Below are 19,845 nucleotides of genomic sequence, written 5' to 3' on the forward strand. Positions count from 1 at the left end.
TCACCATTCCCATTACACCTATCTCTCTCTCTCTCTCTCTCTCTCTCTCTCTCTCTCTCTGAACTCTACTTAATAATCTGAAGAGAATTGAAAGAGCAGAATCAGTAGTACTGCCATGGATCCATGCCCATTTGTACGTTTGATCATCGAGTCATTATCTCTGAAACTCCCCACCGCCACTAAACCCGCCGGTCCCGGAGTTCACCCTTCCACTACCCCATGCTATGCCAAGTTGAAATTCAGTAGTTTCCCTTCCCAAACTGCCCTTCTTCCTCTCTGCTCCGCCCTTCCCAAGGATGATTCTTCCTCTCCCACGGACTCCTTCGCCTCCGCCGAAGGCTTCCACCTCGATCCCTCCGCCCTCCGCCGCCTCTCCGAAAAGCCTGTCGCTCTCAAACTCTCCGTCTTCGCCGGCCGAATGGGGCAAACCTGCGGGATCACCTCCGGGAAGCTGCTCGGCGTCGTGCAGGTCGCGGTTGATCTCAGTGGGGCTCAATCGAGACCGGTCGTGTTCCAGAGCGGGTGGAAGAAGCTCGGAGGCGGAGGAGCGGATAAACCGATGCTGCATGTGGTGGTCCGGTCCGAACCGGACCCGCGGTTCGTTTTCCAGTTCGGCGGTGAACCGGAGTGCAGCCCGGTGGTTTTCCAGATCCAGGGGAGTATCAGGCAGCCGGTTTTCAGCTGCAAATTCAGCGCCGAGAGGAACAACCGAACTCGGTGAGTTTCACTCACGCTTCCCCCCCTCCGCTCATTTTAGCACCTTTTCTGTTTCTCTAACGTGCGCCGTTAGTTGCTTCAACTTATCATTGTGCTTTGCTGTCGCCCCCCACAACTGATGAACTTGCTTGTCTTTCCCGCCTTATAATTCTTTGCTAATCAATTAGTTGTTTCATTTCTCAAAACCTTAATTAAGGTAAACTTTTTTACTTTAACTAATCATTTGCATATATCTATTTTATAATTCAAAATTTTGAAATATTTAGTGTCATATTTGTTTATAAAATTTATATATTTTATCAATGTACAATATATCAAATTTAAAATTATAAAAAATATATTAATTAAAAAATATAAACAAAAATTGAAGAACTAGTTGACCCATGTAGAGCAAACAGGACACAGAAAATGAGACTAATACTGGTCCTAGAACTTTGTGGTTACTAAGTTAATTGTCTCATAGTCACTCAAAATCTGTGATTATTAAGTTAATTGTCTGGCCAGCCTGAATAATCGGGTTGGTTCAAATAGTGGGGAGAATCTGGTCGTGTGTGAATAAGATGGCGTGAGTCTTAGGTAATGGTTATGATGTTTGTATTAAGCAGATTTTTGCTATTTGATAGTATGTTTTTCTGTCAAGAATGATAGCTAAAGATAAGGTTCTTTACAGTGAAGATTCTATATATCCTGTTCTCTTGCAGTATATGTGTTTAAGATAGTTAATTAATTAATTAATGAGGTAAATTAGTGAAATGAAAACCTTGGATTAAATTATAAAGTTAATGACTTTTTAGCATTTGGTCAAAACAACCGACAGTGTTATGTCCCCCTGCTCAACTGTCATTAGCAACTTCCATTGATTCCCTTCTCCATGTGCAAAGATTTGGTTGAAAGTCTTGAGAAATATTAATAATTTTCTCATTTCAATTCCCTTTAATAATATGTTTCATTACCTGTCTTATTTATCAAATGGTTGATTGGTGTTTTGGTATGTTAAAACCCCAGATCTCTGCCATCAGATTTTAGTTTGAACAGCAGAGGATGGATGAGAACATTTTCTGGGGATAGGGACAGGCCCGGGAAGGAACGAAAAGGGTGGATGATAATAATCTATGATCTCTCGGGCTCTTCTGTAGCAGCTGCATCTATGATCACCCCGTTCGTTCCATCCCCGGGGTCTGATCGCGTTTCCCGATCAAACCCCGGGGCATGGCTCATCCTGCGCCCCAATGGCCCCTCGGTTAGTAGCTGGAAGCCCTGGGGCCGCCTGGAGGCATGGCGGGAGAGAGGCTCAGTTGATGGGCTTGGCTATAAATTCGAGCTTGTTACTGATGCTGGGTTCACGAGTGGGATCCCCATTGCAGAAGGCGCCATGAATGTGAAGAAAGGGGGGCGGTTTTGCATAGATAATGCAAGAAAACACTCTGCTTCTTCGTTATCCCCAGTTCGGGGGTTTGTGATGTGCTCCAGTGTTGAAGGGAAAAACGGGTTCCTTTCGGTTCAGGTTGCAGTGAACCATGTTAATTGCATGGCTGATGCTGCTTTGTTCGTCGCCCTTTCTGCCGCCATTGATCTGAGCATGGATGCTTGCCAGCTTTTTTCGACGAAACTCAGGAAAGAATTCTGCCATGATGAACACGACTCCTACTTCTAAGATCAATCTCTTCTTGTGCAGTGATTACCACATTCAGGTTTGAGCAAGGAAGATAACTATTTTTACAATTTTCTCAAACAGATTTTGACATTATATCACAAACCATTACATTAAAGAGGCAAGTAAGAGTGACAAAATTGAGGATTTTTTTTTTTTAAATGTCTATTTATTTATTTATTTATTGCTGTTTTTCTCCTTTAATTTTATCCTCACCACATATATAGAACTCCTGTATTACAGATGGACAGTGTTACTGTACAGACAGGACGAGTGATTTGTTTGTTAAAATTTATTTATTTATTCTTTTTATTATTGTGCTGAGATTTCATTTTCACGTTGGCATTCATTTTTATTCCCAACAAATTAAACCAAACAGGATTAAAGGAGTGGCTCACCTATCCAATCCGAATATCGTACTGCTGCTACAGAAATATAATGTTATAATTGTATCTAGCTTATAATAGACTAAAATCTAATCCCGATTTCTAATAAAATTCAAATTCTATACTGACTCTTGAAATAAGACTTTAAAGTGATTGATTAAAGTGGGATAAAGTTACTAATCTCGATATCTAATGAAATTTAAATCCTATACTGAAAGTTGAAATAAGATTTTAAAGTGATTAAACAAACTGATTGAGGTAGTTACACGGGGTAACTATCATTGTTTTAATAATTGAATTCCCATTTATAAATACAATGCCAATCTTTGATTCTCTCCACAAGCAAATTACTATATATTGCACCAACTCTGTTTTCACTTTAATGGCATTCATGCAATGTTTTGCTATCTGCCTCGTTCTCATCTCCGGCGCCACCGCCGCCCGCCGGAATCCGACCATCAAGCTCCCGTCCGCCCTAGACGGCGAAAACCTGTTATGTGAGAGCTGGAAACAGGCGGTGGAGACCAACAACGCCGGCCCTTGGGGCCTGCCCCTTCCGCCCTGCTTCGGCTTCGCAATGTCCTATATGACCGGCCTCCGCTACCTCGCCGACAGCATCACCGTCACCAACTACGCCCTGGAGTTCGCCAAGTCGGTGAATGTCACCGGCAAGGACGCCTGGGTTTTCGACGTCGACGACACTTTGCTTTCTCATGTTCCCCACTTCTTTTCACCTAATCATCAGTGAGTATATATTACACTAATCCAAAGACAATAATACTTTTTTTTTGCACTATATGAATGTGTTGTTTGAATGCAGAGAATCAAGGAAATTGCAGGAGAGAGTGAAATCTGAAGGGTGGGAAGAAGATTCATTGTTGGGTGGTGATGAGGTTGAGTTGCCGGCGTTACCGGCAAGTTTGGAGTTGTACCGGAATATTCAGAAGCTAGGGTTCAAGATTTTCTTGCTAACCGGACGGAAACAGTCTCAGTTGAATCAAACCGTCAGAAATCTTTTGGAAGTTGGATATATCAACTGGGACAGACTTATCTTAAGGTATTACACTATTTTATGATGATTTTTAATCACGAGAAAAATCCGCAATCACAACTGAGTATGTATGTTGGGTTAACTTATCTTCTGATCTTAATTGGTAAAAGATCATAATGAAACAAATCAATATAAATTATCTATAGCAAATCAGTTCAAATCTAAAAGATCAATTGATCGTTTTCAGTTAGAGTCAAATATAAAATTTTGTGATTACAAATTTAACAGTCTAATCAACTTAACTGGCAATTAAAATAGGGATACATGTGATTACCATAAGACAGCATTGTTGTACAAGTCAGAGAGGAGGATGGAGTTGGTGGAAGAAGGTTACACACTTCATGGGAACTGTGGTGATCAGTGGTCTGATTTGCTTGGATATGCCATGGCCGTTCGATCCTTCAAACTCCCAAATTTGATGTACTATATCAAGTGATTCTATTCCTTTTGTTAATGTTGATTTTTACAGGAATAAACTGTCATTGTATTTCAATTCCATCTCCCAAGCCTGCATTATAAAAGGCCATTGGCTTACCCAACAAAATTTATAAGAAATGAAATTTAAATTTTATAGAAAAGAATAAGTGCAAATTTTATATTCTTGTCACTTAGCTTCTACAATCAATCCAGTTGAGCTGTTCATGAGGGTGTAAAATTTATATTCTTCTCTCAAAATGTTGAATCCCCGACCCTAAGGGCCAAATTATAAGAATGGTTGGTGAAAAAGAAACAATTGAGAATATTCATTTCATTGTTTAATTTGTTCAAGAATAGTCAATATCATAGGTATAGTGTATTTGAAGGGGGAAAATGTTTTTTTTTTTTTTTTTTTTTTTTTGGTTTTAAATTTCTTCTATGAATTGCATTGTTATAATACATTCTTCCTCTGAATTATCCATTTATCAACATTATTTTGTTAAGGGAAAATGGCCAATAAGCCTTCAAATTTTACCTAAAAGTGCAATTAAACTCTCCAACATTAAAAAAGTTCAATTAAATACTCAAACTTGTTAAAATAGATCAAATAAACCATCTTTACCGGTAACCAATAGGTTACTGGTTATTCAACAGCCCATAAAGCTCAGTTTAGCCGGAAAACCCACCCCCAATCATTCTTCTCCATTGCTGGTCGTTCTTCTCCAGTGAACTGTTACAGTCTATTCGTCGTCTGTTTGGAGGATAAGACGAACAGGAACTCCCGAACAGCCTGTTCGTCTTCTCCAATCGAGCAAACTCAAGGTCCCATCATTAGCAAGTGAAGACTCAAACTGTTCAATCAAAGCTTTCATGGCAGGGGGCAGTCCACAGAAATCGTTGGTCTCATATTCTGATAGATAAGAAAGGCTTAGTGGTTGAGTTTGATTGCAAACCAGTGACGACAAATAACAAAGTAAAAGCAATGAATTACCTTGTTCACCAGTACGTAGTCTTTTAGACGAACAAACTGTTCGTCTTGTCTTCTCCAGATAGTTGAAGTTTTCCGGCCGCCGGAATATTGGACGGAAAATTGATGACTGGTTGTTTCAGGTGAATAATAGGTCATTTGCGTTTTTTTTTTTGAAGGTCAATCTTGCGATTGTATTAATGAATTAAAGTCGAAATAGCGTCAGGTGGGATAGCATCCCAGTACATAGCTTGATCCTGAGTAAATGCTAACGTAGCTAAAGTATGCGCATGTAAATTAACCTGCCTAGAAATATAATCCAAAGTAATACGATTAAACAACGACATAAATGTCCTGCACTGGTCAACTGTGACCCCAACGTACGAATGGGTCGGCGTATGATGGTGCCTGAGCATCGCTGCCAATTCCATGCAATCCGTGAGTAAACTTACTGATGTGGTGTCCCGTTCAAGTAGCCAGGACAAAGCCTCCTTGTATGCCTGAGCCTCCGCCATAAGTGGTGAAAAACAAATTGGTAACTTGCCATTCCTTGCTGCCACAAACGAGCCATCTGGCGCTATAATTACCATGCCGTAAGTAGCCTCGCCCGTGTTGTGCCGAAAACCCGCGTCCACATAACATCGTAGACCACCCCCTCTTAGGCCATTCACATGGTCCGCCACCGGTGCCGGGTTGGTTCGGCCAACATGAGCAGTGCCGTACGCCTGCAGTGCTACGGTGGCTGCTCTGACCAACTGGGTAGGCCGCATCATTGATCCCTTCCAGACAGCTGAATTTCGGGTTCTCCAAATATAATATAATATTGCTACCATTAACCGGATCTGCTCCTCCGTTAGGACTGCCATAACCCCTTTTAGCCATGTTGTAAACGAGTCTGCAACAATATTAATAATAGGCAATTGTGTTATATTCCAAACAAGTCTAGAATATTCACAGAGCACTAAAGCATGCAACACATCTTCATGATCTAAACCACACATAGAGCAAGTTGGGTCCACCTCCACCCTTTTAAATATCAAGTTTAGGGTTGTTGGCAAAATATCACATATGGCTCTCCACAAAAAAGTTTTCCATTTCGGGGGGACTTTTATTTTCCACATTGCGATCCACTTATCAAAATTCGCTGGATTATTCTCAAAGGTCATTTGCGTTTAAATGTATCAAAATGACAAGTTTGAGTATTTAATTGAGCTTTTTAATGTTTGAGGGCTTAATTGCATTTTTTGATAAAGTTTGAGGGCTTATTTGACTATTTTCTCTTTTCTTAATTATTTACAAGATAAAATTTCACTTTTCGTCTCCAAACTACTACACATAAATCACATTTTGTCATTGACTATTAAAATTTTTTAAGAGGAAATTTCAATTTTGGTCCTATGACTATATGGGTCTTGTTAATTTTAATTTCCGACTTTCAAAAGTTCAATTTAGTACCTTGACTATGCAATTTTTATTAATTTTGGTCACTCCGGTCAAATTGCCGGCCAAATTTTGCCGAAAAAACATAATTAACCAATTAATGTTTAATCTGAGGGACAAATTCATCTTTTTACTACCTTTCCCCTCCACTCCTTCCCTTCCTCACAAACCACCAGCCAAATCCATTATTTCCGGCGATGATGGTTAGGCCATGGATCGGAAAAGGCAACAGCTTCTTGTGTTTCAGTCTAAATCTGGCAGGTATTCAGCTTTACTTTTCGGTATTCCCTCCCATTCTTAAAGCTTGCTTAAACCTCCCGCTCTCCTTCACACATGGACATGCTGCCTCCATCCACGCATCTATGCTCAAGCATGGTTTCGCAGCAGCATTCACTTTTGTCTTGTTGGGTTTCAATCCAATGTCTCCACCTTGGTGCTTGTGGTTCAGACTTGTAGAAACCTTGCAACTTTTTTTAATGGACAGAAGATTCATGGTTACGTAATTCGCAGTGGGTTTTCAGCTGTACACTCTATCCAGAACTCACTACTGAATTTGTATACAGAATTTGGAATGGAACTTGCACGGGAGCTGTTTGATGAAATGTGTGACAGAGATGTAATTTCTTGTGGAAACACAAGAAGTATAATTCTCATCAGAGTGCCTTAGCCGATCCATGGCCTAAATCGCCGAAAATAATGGATTTGGCTGGTGGTTTGTGAGGGAGGGGAGGAGTGTGGGAGAAAGCTAATAAAAAGACAAATTTGCCCTTCATATCAAACATTAATTAGTTAATTATGTTTTTCCGGCAAAAGTTGGTCGGCAATTTGGTCGGAGTGACCAAAATTGATAAAAATTGCATATTTAAGGTACTAAATTGACACTTTTAAAAGTCAAGGACTGAAATTAACAAGACCCATATAGTCATAGGACCAAAATTGAAATTTCCTCAATTTTTTAATTAAGTGCATAACTATGTAGTTTGTATCACATTTGAGCTTGCCCTCCAATTTTTTGACCAACTACTGCCAAAAATTCTCCTTAGAAGGAGTGTTGCATTTGCTTTTTCCAGAAGGAGTAATACATTTACTTCTTCCACAAGGAGCACTTCCACTCTTCCAGTAATAGTTCTCATAAATACTTGTTCCATTTGTTAATCCTCATTTTCCTTTCCCCTTCACTGAACCTATTAGGTAGGTCATATATATCTACAATGTGTTTTATCCGATCTACTCAGGCTCGACGTCCGAACTATTTAGGTCGGCTACTAAGTTAGGGATAAGAACCCTGGTAATATTTTTCTAAACAATATTCATCTTTGATTTACGAGAAAATACAGAATTACTATTTAGATATGTGCTCTGTTAAAATCTCACATTATAACCTTAGAATGGTAAAAAATCATAATGAAATAACTTAGCTTAAGCTACTTATAACTAATAACTTAAACTAACAAAATTAATAGACAATTACCATGAAATTTAAACTTAGAGTCTTCTTACTATTAAGCCAATTGTTTAACTAAGTTGGCTAGGTTGCCTTCCGTTGATCTTAACTCGTGAATCCCGGCTCTGATTGTGATGTTGCAACATTCCACACTATTATTACAAATTTCAAGTTAAACAAAGCAGCTAGGAGTGGCTCACCTATTCAATCTTGGATCAAACTTAATCCCAATCGCAAGAAACTCAAAAAAAAAAAAAAAATAAAACAAAACAAAAAAAAAAAAACAAAAAAAAACAAAAAACAAACAAAAAACAAAAACAAAAAACAAAACAAAAAACAAAAAAACAAAAACAAAAAAATAACAAAAAACAAAGTGTATGTTGATTTTTCGATTTTTCCCTTAGCTTGTTTGATACTCGGTAAATGTTTTTCTTTAAGGAAAAAATTTGTGTAAGACCATCTTATGTGAGATGGGTCGGGTAAATATGAAAATATAATACTAATTAAGAATAAAATGCTTATTACTTTATATATATATATATATATATATATATATATATATATATATATATATATATACTCCCCCATCTAACTTTGTTTGTCTAGTTCGGTTTATGAGCTTGACAGAAGTTATTTTAAATTTAATTTTTTATAATATTAAGTTTAGTATTAATATATAAAATTTATATATTTAGAAACTACATTAAAAAGTACTATTAAAGTATTAAATATTTAAAAATAATTAAAATTACTAAAGAAAATAAGTAATGGAGAAAAAATTAGTTTGATCAATAAATATTAAACAAGACAGGCAAAATGGGTCATAGGGAGTAAAGTTTAAAAAAAAATATATATATAATATTTTTACATTTTGATTTAAAAGTATAACATTTTTTCCTAAGAGTAATATAGTTTTCCTTATAAGTAACAAACACTTGCCAACATTACTTATTAGAGTATATTTTTTCTTATAAGTAACGAACACTTACCAATTAAAGTTAATAACTAATATTACCAAACACTTTCTTACAAATAGCTAATATTATTAACTGGTTGAAACAACTAACACAATTAACTAATAGCTAACTATTAACCTAATCCACTAACCGTTAATCACTAATTGCCAAACAATGCCTTTATGAAATTGCAATGGTTGTTACATGAATAAACCAATCATTATTGGTTTGCTAAAAAAACACCAATCATTATTCCGTGGACGGTGGATCATAGTCTACACAACTGTGTGGAATATACTATCAAATAATGTATATTCAGTATATAAATAATGTACTTTTAATATATTAAATTAAAAATATACATTGTATTCAGAAAGTAAATTATTTGAGTACAAAAAATATATAGTAAATACCCAAAATGGTCCCTCGACTATAGCTAAATTCACAAATTGGTCATCGACTTTTAATTTCAACCAATGAAGTCCTTAACTTTGCAATTTTAATACAATTTGGTCCTTTGTCTATTTGACTGTTTGTTGACTGCGCTTTTTTAGGATATATATGTAATTTCATGGTCCATCGTCGGTTTTTTAAGATTCCGGTTGCATTTCTAAACCGCACTGTTACATTTGAATCTACTGCCGGCGCTGCACCCCATGCCGGAGAGATTATAGCTTTTGATAGATAGATCGTCGAAGTCCCTGGAGTGGCTCTTCGAGAAAGCCGTGACTCCAAGCGATGTAGGCAAGCTGAACCGGCTCGGGATCCCCAAGCAGCAAGCGGAGAAGCACTTCCCCCCTCCGAAACGGCGCTGTCACCTCCAAGAGCGTTCTCTAAGCTGAATCGGCTCGTGATCCCCAAGCACCAAGCGGAGAAGCACTTCCTCTTCCGAAACAACGATGTCACCTCCAAGAGCGTTCTCTTGAGCTTTGCACGTGAAACTACATATATATCCTCAAAGATCGCGGTCAACAAACAGTCAAATAGATGGAGGACCAAATCATGTCAAAATTGCAAAGTTAAGGACTTAATTGGTTGAAATTGAAAGTCAAGGATTAATTTGTGAATTTAGCTATAGTCGAGGGACCATTTTGGATATTTACTCAAAAATATATGATTTTGTATAATATATATTCAATACATGAATAAGGTACTATAATATATTAAAATTGTACTTTTTGTTATAGTCCACACAACATTGTATAGCAATGATCCACACAATAATTTACCTAAAAAAAAACTCTCAAGGGCTGTTTGGTTCACAGAATTTTAGATTTTAGGGAATGTAAGATTGCTGGGAATATTAGATTTTCGTGTTTGGTTAAAATTGAGGTATGTAATATATATTGAGGTATATATATATATATATATATATATATATATATATATATATATATATATATATATATATATATATATATGAAGGGATCAGGTGCGGGAATGACTTCCCGTGCGGTTATGCGGTTGGACGCACATTAACTCATTAAGCATTAAACTGACGTACTTTAAGTACACAACACACGCACATTAAGCACACAAACAAAACACTTTAAGAAACAAATCGCGCACCTTAAGAACACAAACCACTCACCTTAAGCACATAACAAAGCACCTTAAGAACACAAACAACGCACTTAAGGTTTTAAAAATGGTTCACTTTAAGTTTCACACAACTGATACACTTTAAGTATGAAAACAACGCCCATTAAGAAGGAAACTCATGCACCTAAGTTTCACCAACTACTCAAAATTAAGCACAAACCCGTGCACCTTAACCACAAAACTCCCGCACCTTAAGTACAAAACTCACGCACCTTAAACACAAAATCCACGCACCTTAAGCACAAAACTCACACACCTTAAATTTAAACAACTACTACCATTAAGTACACAACTCATACACCTTAAGCACAAAACTCATGCACCTTACGCACAAGACTCACGCACCTTATATACAAAACTCACACACCTTAATCACAAAACCACTCACCTTAGTTTTGACCTAGATAAAAAAATTACCAAATTGCCACTGCGTTTTTTTTTTATATTTTATTTTGGTAATCTTGAACGTTGATTTAAACAGAATCAATGACTTTGTTTTAACCGCACAACTGCACATGTGGCTGCCCACCGCACCTGAACCTATTTCTCTCTCTCTCTTTCTCTCTCTCTCTCTCTCTCTATATATATATATATATATATATATATATATATATATATATATATATATATATATATATATATATATATATAATAAGCTAACATAAAATATATATTTTTAAATAATTAGAATTAAAATTCCAAAATTTAATATCCAAGGTTATCTTACATAACCTAAGAAAGAGAAGAGAATCACATTCCCTTTAAAATCATATATGGAGGGAATATTTTAATCATTGAGAATGTTATATTCTCTAAGATAATATGAACCAAACATATGAATGTAAGCTTTGGAATATCACATCTCCTTGGTTATGTTATATAACCTGAACCAAACACCTCCTCATTGTTTCAAATTGAGTTAATTCCACTAGAGGTCCCTTGTCTTTGGTGGCAATTTCAAATTTAGTCCCAAACTATCGTTTTTGCCATTTTACATACTAGACTATCGTTTTTTGGACACTTTTGGTCCTTCTTATGATTTTTTCTATTTTTAGTAAGGGCATTTTTGTCACTTCATATTTTTCTAGTTTCAACTTGTTTAATTGGTTTATTACTTTAGGTAACCTCTGATTTTTAGTAACCATATTTTTCAATTGATTTTTAGTAAAGTCCTAAATCAATTAAATCGGTTGAAATCGAAAAAATAACAAAAGAAAAATATGAAGAGACAAAAATTTCCTTACTAAAAATAGAAAAAATTATAAGAAAAATTAAAAGTGTTTAAAAAATGATAGTCTAAAATGTAAAATAGCAAAAACAATAATTTGGAACTAAGTTTGAAATTGTCACAAAAAGAATGAACCTAGTAAAATTAACTCTTTCAAATTCAATTTCTTGAACCTCACACTATAACGGCCCATTTGGTCCAGTAAAAAATATAAAGAATAAAATTAAATTCTATGGAAAAGAGTTCAATTGTTTGAATAATTGAAAAGAAATTATTAACAACTATTGTTTTCAAAAAGTTGAATCTCCAATTTTAAAAGTTTTCATGCCCTTATCTTGACAAAGCATCTGAAAGGATGTAAATCATAGTAACTCAGCTAAATATAGAGGCTTGACCTTTGCTTATTGCATACAAGGAGCCCCTCACTTTGAGAGGTTACTCCCACACTATTGTTGTTGGTGAGACTCGATCATGAGTCATTGTACCCAAACTTATTTCATCCTTATGATCAATTAAGTTACTCATCCAAACATAAATTATTAAAAATATTCATTCTACTATTTAATTTGCTTAAAACTGTCAATTAATATTTAATATTGTCAAAACGGACCGACTCACTTTACCGTGAACCTAAGTTTTGACGAGCCTTTACATGCATGTCAACCCGCTAGGCCCGCGGACTAATTAATTAAGGTTCATGCAACCAACGTACCCATACATAGGTGCCATATATGCAAGTTTAAATTATCTTGAACCATGTGTCATATACATTTTTATTAACTTTCTATTTACGTACGATTTCATGCAAATTACGTTGCTATTATATATTGTATATATCTTCTGATCTGTGCGGTGCTTGCAAATTGCGGAAAGTAAGGAGTATGACACACCAAATACGTACATACATTATGTATAAATATATTATAAAATAGGCTTATTGGTAAGGAAAAAAATCAAAATTTTATATCTTATAATAATTGGATCACACTTGTGTGAGACCGTCTCATAAATCTTTATTCGTGAGATGAGCATGGTCAATATGCAAATCTAATACTTATACTAGCTAGCAAATGTAATACGAAATAAGAAATAAAATGTTTGTTACTTATAAAGAAAACATAATGGCCCTGTTTGGCCTGATAAATGGTAGTTGTTAGCTGATTGAGTTAATTAAAAGGTATAATTAGTTGATAACATTAATTAGCTAATTGTAAAAATGTGTTTGGTAAATTAGTTGTTAGCTGATAGTTGTTTGGTATAATTTCTTTTCTCAAAAAGCTAATTGAAAAAGTTGCTTTGAGCAGCTTTTTGAAATTTAGTATTTTGAAATTACAAAAAGCTAATTAACCAAATATGGCCAATACTTTTGAGGACAAATGTAATATTTTTATATTTTTATGTAAAAGTATTACTTTTTTCATCAAAAAGTATTATATTTACCTTTATAAATAATATTGCACTTATAAATGAAAATGTAATACTTTTAATGAAAAATGTAATATTTTTACATCAAAATGTAAAAACATTATATTTTCCCTCAAAAGTGTTACATTTCTCATATAAGTAAATAAGTAATAAACATGTTATTCCTGATTTAGTATTGCATTCACTAGTATAAGTATTATATTTCATGTTGACCCGACCCGTTTCACATACAAGGATCCGTGAGATGGTCTCACACAAGTTTTTGCCATAATAATTATATTCAAAATTTTAAATTTTGATTTAAAAAAAAAAAACTCAAATATGTTTTTATGTTTTGTGACCAATTATACCAACCAGAAATACAATTATATATATATATATATATATATATATATATATATATATATATATATATATATATATATATATATATATATATATATATATTAAAAATCTTTAAAATTTGACATATTAATATAAGGTATATATATATTTACATGTTGTAACAACTATATATAATTTTTTACTTAAGAAATCATATAATATAATGATTTTCTTATGCTTGCACATAACACTACAAGAAAAATAAAATTTACTAATAAAAAATTCATAGATAAATTACTGGAATTAGTATGTATTTAATTAATTTACCAGCGCATTTCAGTAGGTAAAATACTCGGATCTGAATGTATTTAAAGTGTAGCTATTTAATCTGTTGTTATTTTGTTTTTTTTTTTTTCTTGATAGTGTAAATTATATATTAAAAATTACAACATTCCAGTATAAAAAAAAAAAAAAATTGTCAACTCATACCATACAAACTTTGTTCACTAGTTCAGTAGACAATATTTAGGAGAAGAGATCAAGATTCTAAACTCAGTCACAACGGCACATCAACATTTAACCTTATCTACTAAGTCATTGAGTTACATAGATAGCACTTAAGTAAAATATATTGTCAATTCTTTGTGAATGAAAGTGTAAAGTTACAAGTAATATAATAAGTAAACTTTTCTTTTGGTTTACCTTTTACTATTAATTTTTTACTATTTAACTTATTACAAAAGCTGTGTAAGTAAATGAATATGAGTTACTGATAGGCTCTCAACTCAACCAAGCAAAAGACTCGGAGAGATGCAGACAGCAACACTCTATTATACAAAGTACAAATAACTCTTTATCTCCTCCTCCGATCTCTTTCATTTATTTATTTATTATTTATTTTTTTGCAGCATCTTTCATGTTTTTTAGTCTCTGTTTGGCGGAGTTTATAGCTTATTTTAAGTTATTAATAAGTTATAAATTCTTTTTGGTAATGTTTTCAAAATAAGTTGCTAGCTTAAAATAACAGCTTATTTTGGAACGCTAGTACCTTAGGTAGCGTCCCAAAATAAGCTAGTAGCTTCTTAACTTTTTTTTTTTTCATTTTTATCCTTATTATTTTAAAGAAATAACATCATTTACCCTTCTCAATTAAAATCATTTTTCTGAGATGAAAGAAATTTGCAACAATATTGTTACTTTATTATTATGATATGCTAGATCATGATTATGTTAATAGTTTTATTTCAAAATGTTAATTTTTTTTAAAGACAAAATGTTAAATTTTAATATGTAAACAAATTAATTTAAATTTTATGAAAATGTTATTCTTTTTTTTTTTTTTTTTATCTTTTTACATTTATCAACTTATTAAAACGCTAATTTTACCAAACACTTTCAAGCATAACAGCTACCTAGCTTCTGTTTCAGCTCTTAGCTTATAGCTTTTCAGCTTTCAGCTCATTTTTAGCTTTCAACTACCTTTTTACTTTTTAGCTAGGGTTGCCAAACATAGCTTTAGTTACTTCAATTATTAGCTTTTCAGCTAGCTTAACAACTCTTCAGTTTTCAGCTCTTACCATTTGAGCCATCATGTCTAATTATTAAGTTTTAGATTATTGAGATCATTTTTTTTTACCTAACCTATTAAACACACTTGTATGAGACTGTCTCACGAATCCTTATTCGTGATACAGGTTGAGTCATGCAAATTTAATACTAATACTAACAAATGTAATACTAAATCAGGAATAAAATGACCCTTACTTATAAGGGGAACTATAATACTTTTAAGGAACAAATGTAATATTTTTATATTTTGATGTAAATGTATTACTTTTTTCATTAAAAATATTATATTTTCCATTATAAGTAACGTTACATTTTATTCTTGATTGACTAATAATTTTGTATTACATGTATTAGTATAACTATTATATTTCATCTTGACCCGACATATCTGATACGATTCCACATCGGCTCCACAAGATATTGTGGAGTGGTACTTAAGTTGGGGCCAAACCTCCACTCATGAGCTAGCTTTTGTGGTGGAGTTAGGGTCTTGGCTTGAGTACCGTATCATTTGGTGCTCTCTTGTTGAGAGGCCGGAGTGTGGTGGGAAAGGGCTACCTGGAAGAGGGCTACCCGGTGCTTGATAAGGTTCAAAGGGAACCGAGAAGAGTCCGGAGTGAAAGCTATCCAGAGTGAAGCCGTCCACTCATCCGGTGCCGGCCTAGCGGAGGGGGCGACCTAGAAAAGGGTTACGTGGTGCTTGATAAGGTCCGGAGTGAAGCCATCCAAAGGAGAAAAGGGCTACTTGGTGCCGAGAAGAGTCCGGAGTGTAAGCCGCCGCGGACGACGGCTTCTCAAGGGGTGGGTAATGATACGATCCCACAGCTTTTGTGGTGGAGTTAGGGTCTTGGCTTGAGTACCGTATCATTGTGGAGTAAGCCGCCACGGACGTCGGCTTCTCAAGGGGTGGGTAATGATACGATCCCACATCGGCTCCACAAGATATTGTGGAGTGGTACTTAAGTTGGGGCCAAACCTCCACTCATGAGCTAGCTTTTGTGGTGGAGTTAGGGTCTTGGCTTGAGTACCGTATCATTTGTTGCACTCTTGTTGAGAGGCCGGAGTGTGGTGGGAAAGGACTACCTAGAAGAGTGCTACCCGGTGCTTGATAAGGTTCAAAGGGAACCGAGAAGAGTCCAGAGTGAAAGCTATCCAGAATGAAGCCGTCCACTCATCCGGTGCCGGCCTAGCGGAGGGGGCGACCTAGAAAAGGGCTACCTGGTGCTTGATAAGGTCCGGAGTGAAGCCATCCAAAGGAGAAAAGGGCTACCTGGTGCCGAGAAGAGTTCGGAGTGTAAGCCGCCGCGGACGACGGCTTCTCAAGGGGTGGGTAATGATACGATCCCACAGCTTTTGTGGTGGAGTTAGGGTCTGGGTCTTGGCTTGAGTACCGTATCATTGTGGAGTAAGCCGCCACGGACGTCGGCTTCTCAAGGGGTGGGTAATGATACGATCCCACATCGGCTCCACAAGATATTGCGGAGTGGTACTTAAGTTGGGGCCAAACCTCCACTCATGAGCTAGCTTTTGTGGTGGAGTTAGGGTCTTGGCTTGAGTACCGTATCATTTGGTGCTCTCTTGTTGAGAGGCCGGAGTGTGGTGGGAAAGGGCTACCTGGAAGAGGGCTACCCGGTGCTTGATAAGGTTCAAAGGGAACCGAGAAGAGTCCGGAGTGAAACCTATCCAGAGTGAAGCCGTCCACTCATCCGTTGTCGGCCTAGCGGCGGGGGCGACCTAGAAAAGGGCTACCTGGTTCTTGATAAGGTCCGGAGTGAAGCCATCCAAAGGAGAAAAGGGCTACCTGGTGCCGAGAAGAGTCCGGAGTGTAAGCCGCCGCGATCCCACATCGGCTCCACAAGATATTGTGGAGTGGTACTTAAGTTGGGACCAAACCTCCACTCATAAGCTAGCTTTTGTGGTGGAGTTAGGGTCTTGGCTTGAGTACCGTATCAATATCCCACGGTCTCACGCAAGTTTTTACCTTAATCTTTTTGTACTAACTCATCTATTACGAATTAAAACTAACATCCTTAAGTATTCGTCAATTTAAATAAAACTTTGGGTATTGTGTATAATTTCGTCCCAACAATAATATTTATCAAAGTTTATCTATAAGATGACTTGTAACGTATTGTATGAGTTAAATTCTTAACGTTGGGTGGGAGAATTTTCACTCTCACCAATTTACTCGAGATTCATTGGCCTTAACTAAGTTATGGAATTACTATCTCCATGGTAGCTGTTTAATTGATTTGTTTTTTTTCTATTGACAATAAAAACTTGTTTACTTTTTTATAATCTTTTGTCAGCTAAAATCAAAATACCAATTTTACCTACAACGCACATTCAATTTGCACCGACATGTTTTCTCGTAAATCAAAATATTTTAATTGACCTCGCAAAGAATCCCTGCTCCGATTGTGATGTTGCAACATTCCACTATGAAAAAATGTACTAAAAATTTCATCTTACACACAATATAATACAGCTACAACTGGCTCACATGTTCAACCTAGCTTGAATCAAACATAATCCCAATCGCAAGAAAAAACAGCGTTCAAATTTATTTTATAGTACGTAACAAAAATGGAGTGAGTGCCAGAACACATAAATGCAAACCAGGCAACTGTCAATGTTTTAATAATATATAATCCAAATTTCCAGTTATATATAAATACACACCAATCTTCAATTCTCAATCTCCACAACTATCTAATCTCTCTTTTCAAACTATATATTCAGCTGGCAATATAATATAATGTCCGCCATGGCCTTCATGCAATGCCTTGTTATGTGCATCTTCCTCATCTCCGGCGGCACCACCACCGCCGCCGCAACTTCCCGTCCAGAACCAATCATCGAACTCCCGGCAGGCGTGGGTGAGGACCACTGGTACTGCGAGAGCTGGAAACTGGCGGTGGAGAACAACAACGCCGGGCCTTGGGACCAGGAAACCTGCGAGGACTTCGCCAAGTCCTATATGACCGACTACCGGTACCTCTCCGACTCCATGGCCGTCGCCAGCTACGCCAGGGAGTACGCCGTGTCGGTGAATGTCACCCACCGGGACGCTTGGATTTTCGACATCGACGACACTTTGCTCTCGCGCGTTTCCTACTGCGATGAGTGAGTATTACATGAAGGAAAGTGTGTGTGTGTGTGTGTGTGTGTGTGTGTGTGTGTGTGTGTGTGTGTGTGTGTGTGTGTGTGTGTGTGTGTGTGTGTGTTAATAACCACAAAAATGAATTGTCAATGTTGGAATGTGTGACTTAGTCAAATCATGTCTTGTGATCTTAGCTGATAAAGTACTACCAAAGAGACTAGTTGCTTATAAATAATTAATTCAAACCAAGAAAGTTAATAGACTGTCCTAGTTCTCGAAGTCAACTTGTAACCTAGGATGTATATAGAGTAAGGATAATAAAAGCCTAACTTAGGTTGTTTATAATTGATACGCTCAAGCTAAGAATGTCAATAAATTATTCATGCTAGGAGTTAAACTTGTAAGACCAACTTCAATAGAATTTTTTGGATTTTGCCAGACCACTGGGAGAGGAAATAAAGAAAAAAAAAAGAGAAAAAAAAAAACAATTCCAACAACAAAAATCCTTTTACTGCAATTCACGCGCAGTGTGTGAAATGTGCATCTTGGGTGTCTGCCCATTGACGGGCCTACAAAAAATTTAATTTGTATGATAAAAAACTCCATAAAAACTCTACACTCCATTATTGAAAAAAAAATTCTTTTTTTTTTTTCTGTAAAAATTTTACAAAAAATTACTAATGTGAATGTTTTAATCTGAATTTTTTTAGGGAACATTATTATTTACTTAATGCATGTTGATATGTGTTGTGATTGTTGTCTGGATGCAGATTATCAGTGAAATCTGCAGGGTTTAAAAACTGTAAAAACTCTTCTTTGGATGATGATGACTTTGACTTACCATCATTACCAGCAAGTTTACAATTGTACAAGACTATTCAGAAGTTAGGGTTCAAGATTTTCTTGATATCCGAAAGGAAACAGTCTCAGCTCAACAATACCGTCAAAAATCTTTGCAAAGTCGGATATAACAATTGGGACAAACTTATATTAAGGTATTCAAACTTTTAATATTATACATACGTATTTTGTGACAATTATATATCTCATTGTAACTTTTTGTCATGCAATATATTAAAACAGGGATACATGTGATGAGGATAAGTCATCATTAGTGTTCAAGTCTGAGAAGAGGATAGAAGTGGTGGAAGAAGGTTACATCCTTCAGGGGAACTGTGGTGATCAGTGGTCTGATTTGCTTGGATATGCCACGGCCGTTCGATCCTTCAAATTCCCAAATTTGATGTACTATACCAAGTAAATTATATTAATATATAAGTTGTATTATATATGAAATTATATATTGTGGTGACAGGATTAAATAAACTATAAGTGTGATTTCATTTGTCAAATGTACTACAAATATTTTGTGACCTAAATTTATGTAATAATGTTAAGTTTGATTCTTATGTATTACAAAAACATGTATTGAGTATAAAAAATTTCAAATTGTTTAATTTTAAATTATGTCTGTCATATACTTCCCTGTCCTTAATTGCTTATTATATTGTTTTTTTGCACGGGTTATAATGCAACAAAATAAATGTTACAAATTTTTTAATTTT

The 19,845-nt window shown here is 35.7% G+C and overlaps 3 protein-coding genes across 4 annotated transcripts; all 3 read left to right on the forward strand.

The window, feature by feature from the left end:
• On the forward strand, window positions 1-2,692 carry LOC109193052. The gene is made up of 2 exons (XM_019343844.1): window positions 1-717; window positions 1,723-2,692. Exons 1-2 carry the CDS (start codon window positions 116-118, stop codon window positions 2,369-2,371), a joined length of 1,251 nt encoding a protein of 416 aa, XP_019199389.1. The 5' UTR covers window positions 1-115; the 3' UTR covers window positions 2,372-2,692.
• Window positions 2,693-3,141: 449 nt separating this feature from the next.
• Window positions 3,142-4,363, forward strand: LOC109193074 (acid phosphatase 1-like). Of its 2 annotated transcripts, none has more exons than XM_019343880.1 (3): window positions 3,142-3,498; window positions 3,575-3,811; window positions 4,064-4,363. In XM_019343880.1, exons 1-3 carry the CDS (start codon window positions 3,146-3,148, stop codon window positions 4,239-4,241), a joined length of 768 nt encoding a protein of 255 aa, XP_019199425.1. In that variant the 5' UTR covers window positions 3,142-3,145; the 3' UTR covers window positions 4,242-4,363. The 2 variants fall into 2 exon arrangements, with proteins under 2 accessions (XP_019199425.1, XP_019199430.1); XM_019343885.1 differs by having other exon boundaries at window positions 3,142-3,495.
• A 13,529-nt stretch (window positions 4,364-17,892) lies between these two features.
• LOC109193068 (acid phosphatase 1-like) lies at window positions 17,893-19,741 on the forward strand. The gene is made up of 3 exons (XM_019343866.1): window positions 17,893-18,303; window positions 19,051-19,275; window positions 19,364-19,741. Exons 1-3 carry the CDS (start codon window positions 17,936-17,938, stop codon window positions 19,539-19,541), a joined length of 771 nt encoding a protein of 256 aa, XP_019199411.1. The 5' UTR covers window positions 17,893-17,935; the 3' UTR covers window positions 19,542-19,741.
• The last annotated feature ends 104 nt before the right edge of the window (window positions 19,742-19,845 follow it).

The sequence above is a fragment of the Ipomoea nil genome, unplaced genomic scaffold (genome assembly GCF_001879475.1).
Source record: "Ipomoea nil cultivar Tokyo-kokei standard unplaced genomic scaffold, Asagao_1.1 scaffold0222, whole genome shotgun sequence".
NCBI classification, from domain to species: Eukaryota; Viridiplantae; Streptophyta; class Magnoliopsida; order Solanales; family Convolvulaceae; genus Ipomoea; species Ipomoea nil.

Excerpts from the sequence above, each read along its gene's own strand:
- LOC109193052 (XM_019343844.1), top strand. The coding sequence starts at position 116 with ATGGATCCATGCCCATTTGTACGTTTGATCATCGAGTCATTATCTCTG. Across the intron at positions 718-1,722 it reads GAGAGGAACAACCGAACTCG|ATCTCTGCCATCAGATTTTA; the intron begins GTGAGTTTCACT and ends TTAAAACCCCAG.
- LOC109193074 (XM_019343880.1), top strand. The coding sequence starts at position 3,146 with ATGCAATGTTTTGCTATCTGCCTCGTTCTCATCTCCGGCGCCACCGCC. Across the intron at positions 3,499-3,574 it reads TTCTTTTCACCTAATCATCA|AGAATCAAGGAAATTGCAGG; the intron begins GTGAGTATATAT and ends GTTTGAATGCAG. Across the intron at positions 3,812-4,063 it reads TGGGACAGACTTATCTTAAG|GGATACATGTGATTACCATA; the intron begins GTATTACACTAT and ends CAATTAAAATAG.
- LOC109193068 (XM_019343866.1), top strand. The coding sequence starts at position 17,936 with ATGTCCGCCATGGCCTTCATGCAATGCCTTGTTATGTGCATCTTCCTC. Across the intron at positions 18,304-19,050 it reads CGCGTTTCCTACTGCGATGA|ATTATCAGTGAAATCTGCAG; the intron begins GTGAGTATTACA and ends GTCTGGATGCAG. Across the intron at positions 19,276-19,363 it reads TGGGACAAACTTATATTAAG|GGATACATGTGATGAGGATA; the intron begins GTATTCAAACTT and ends ATATTAAAACAG.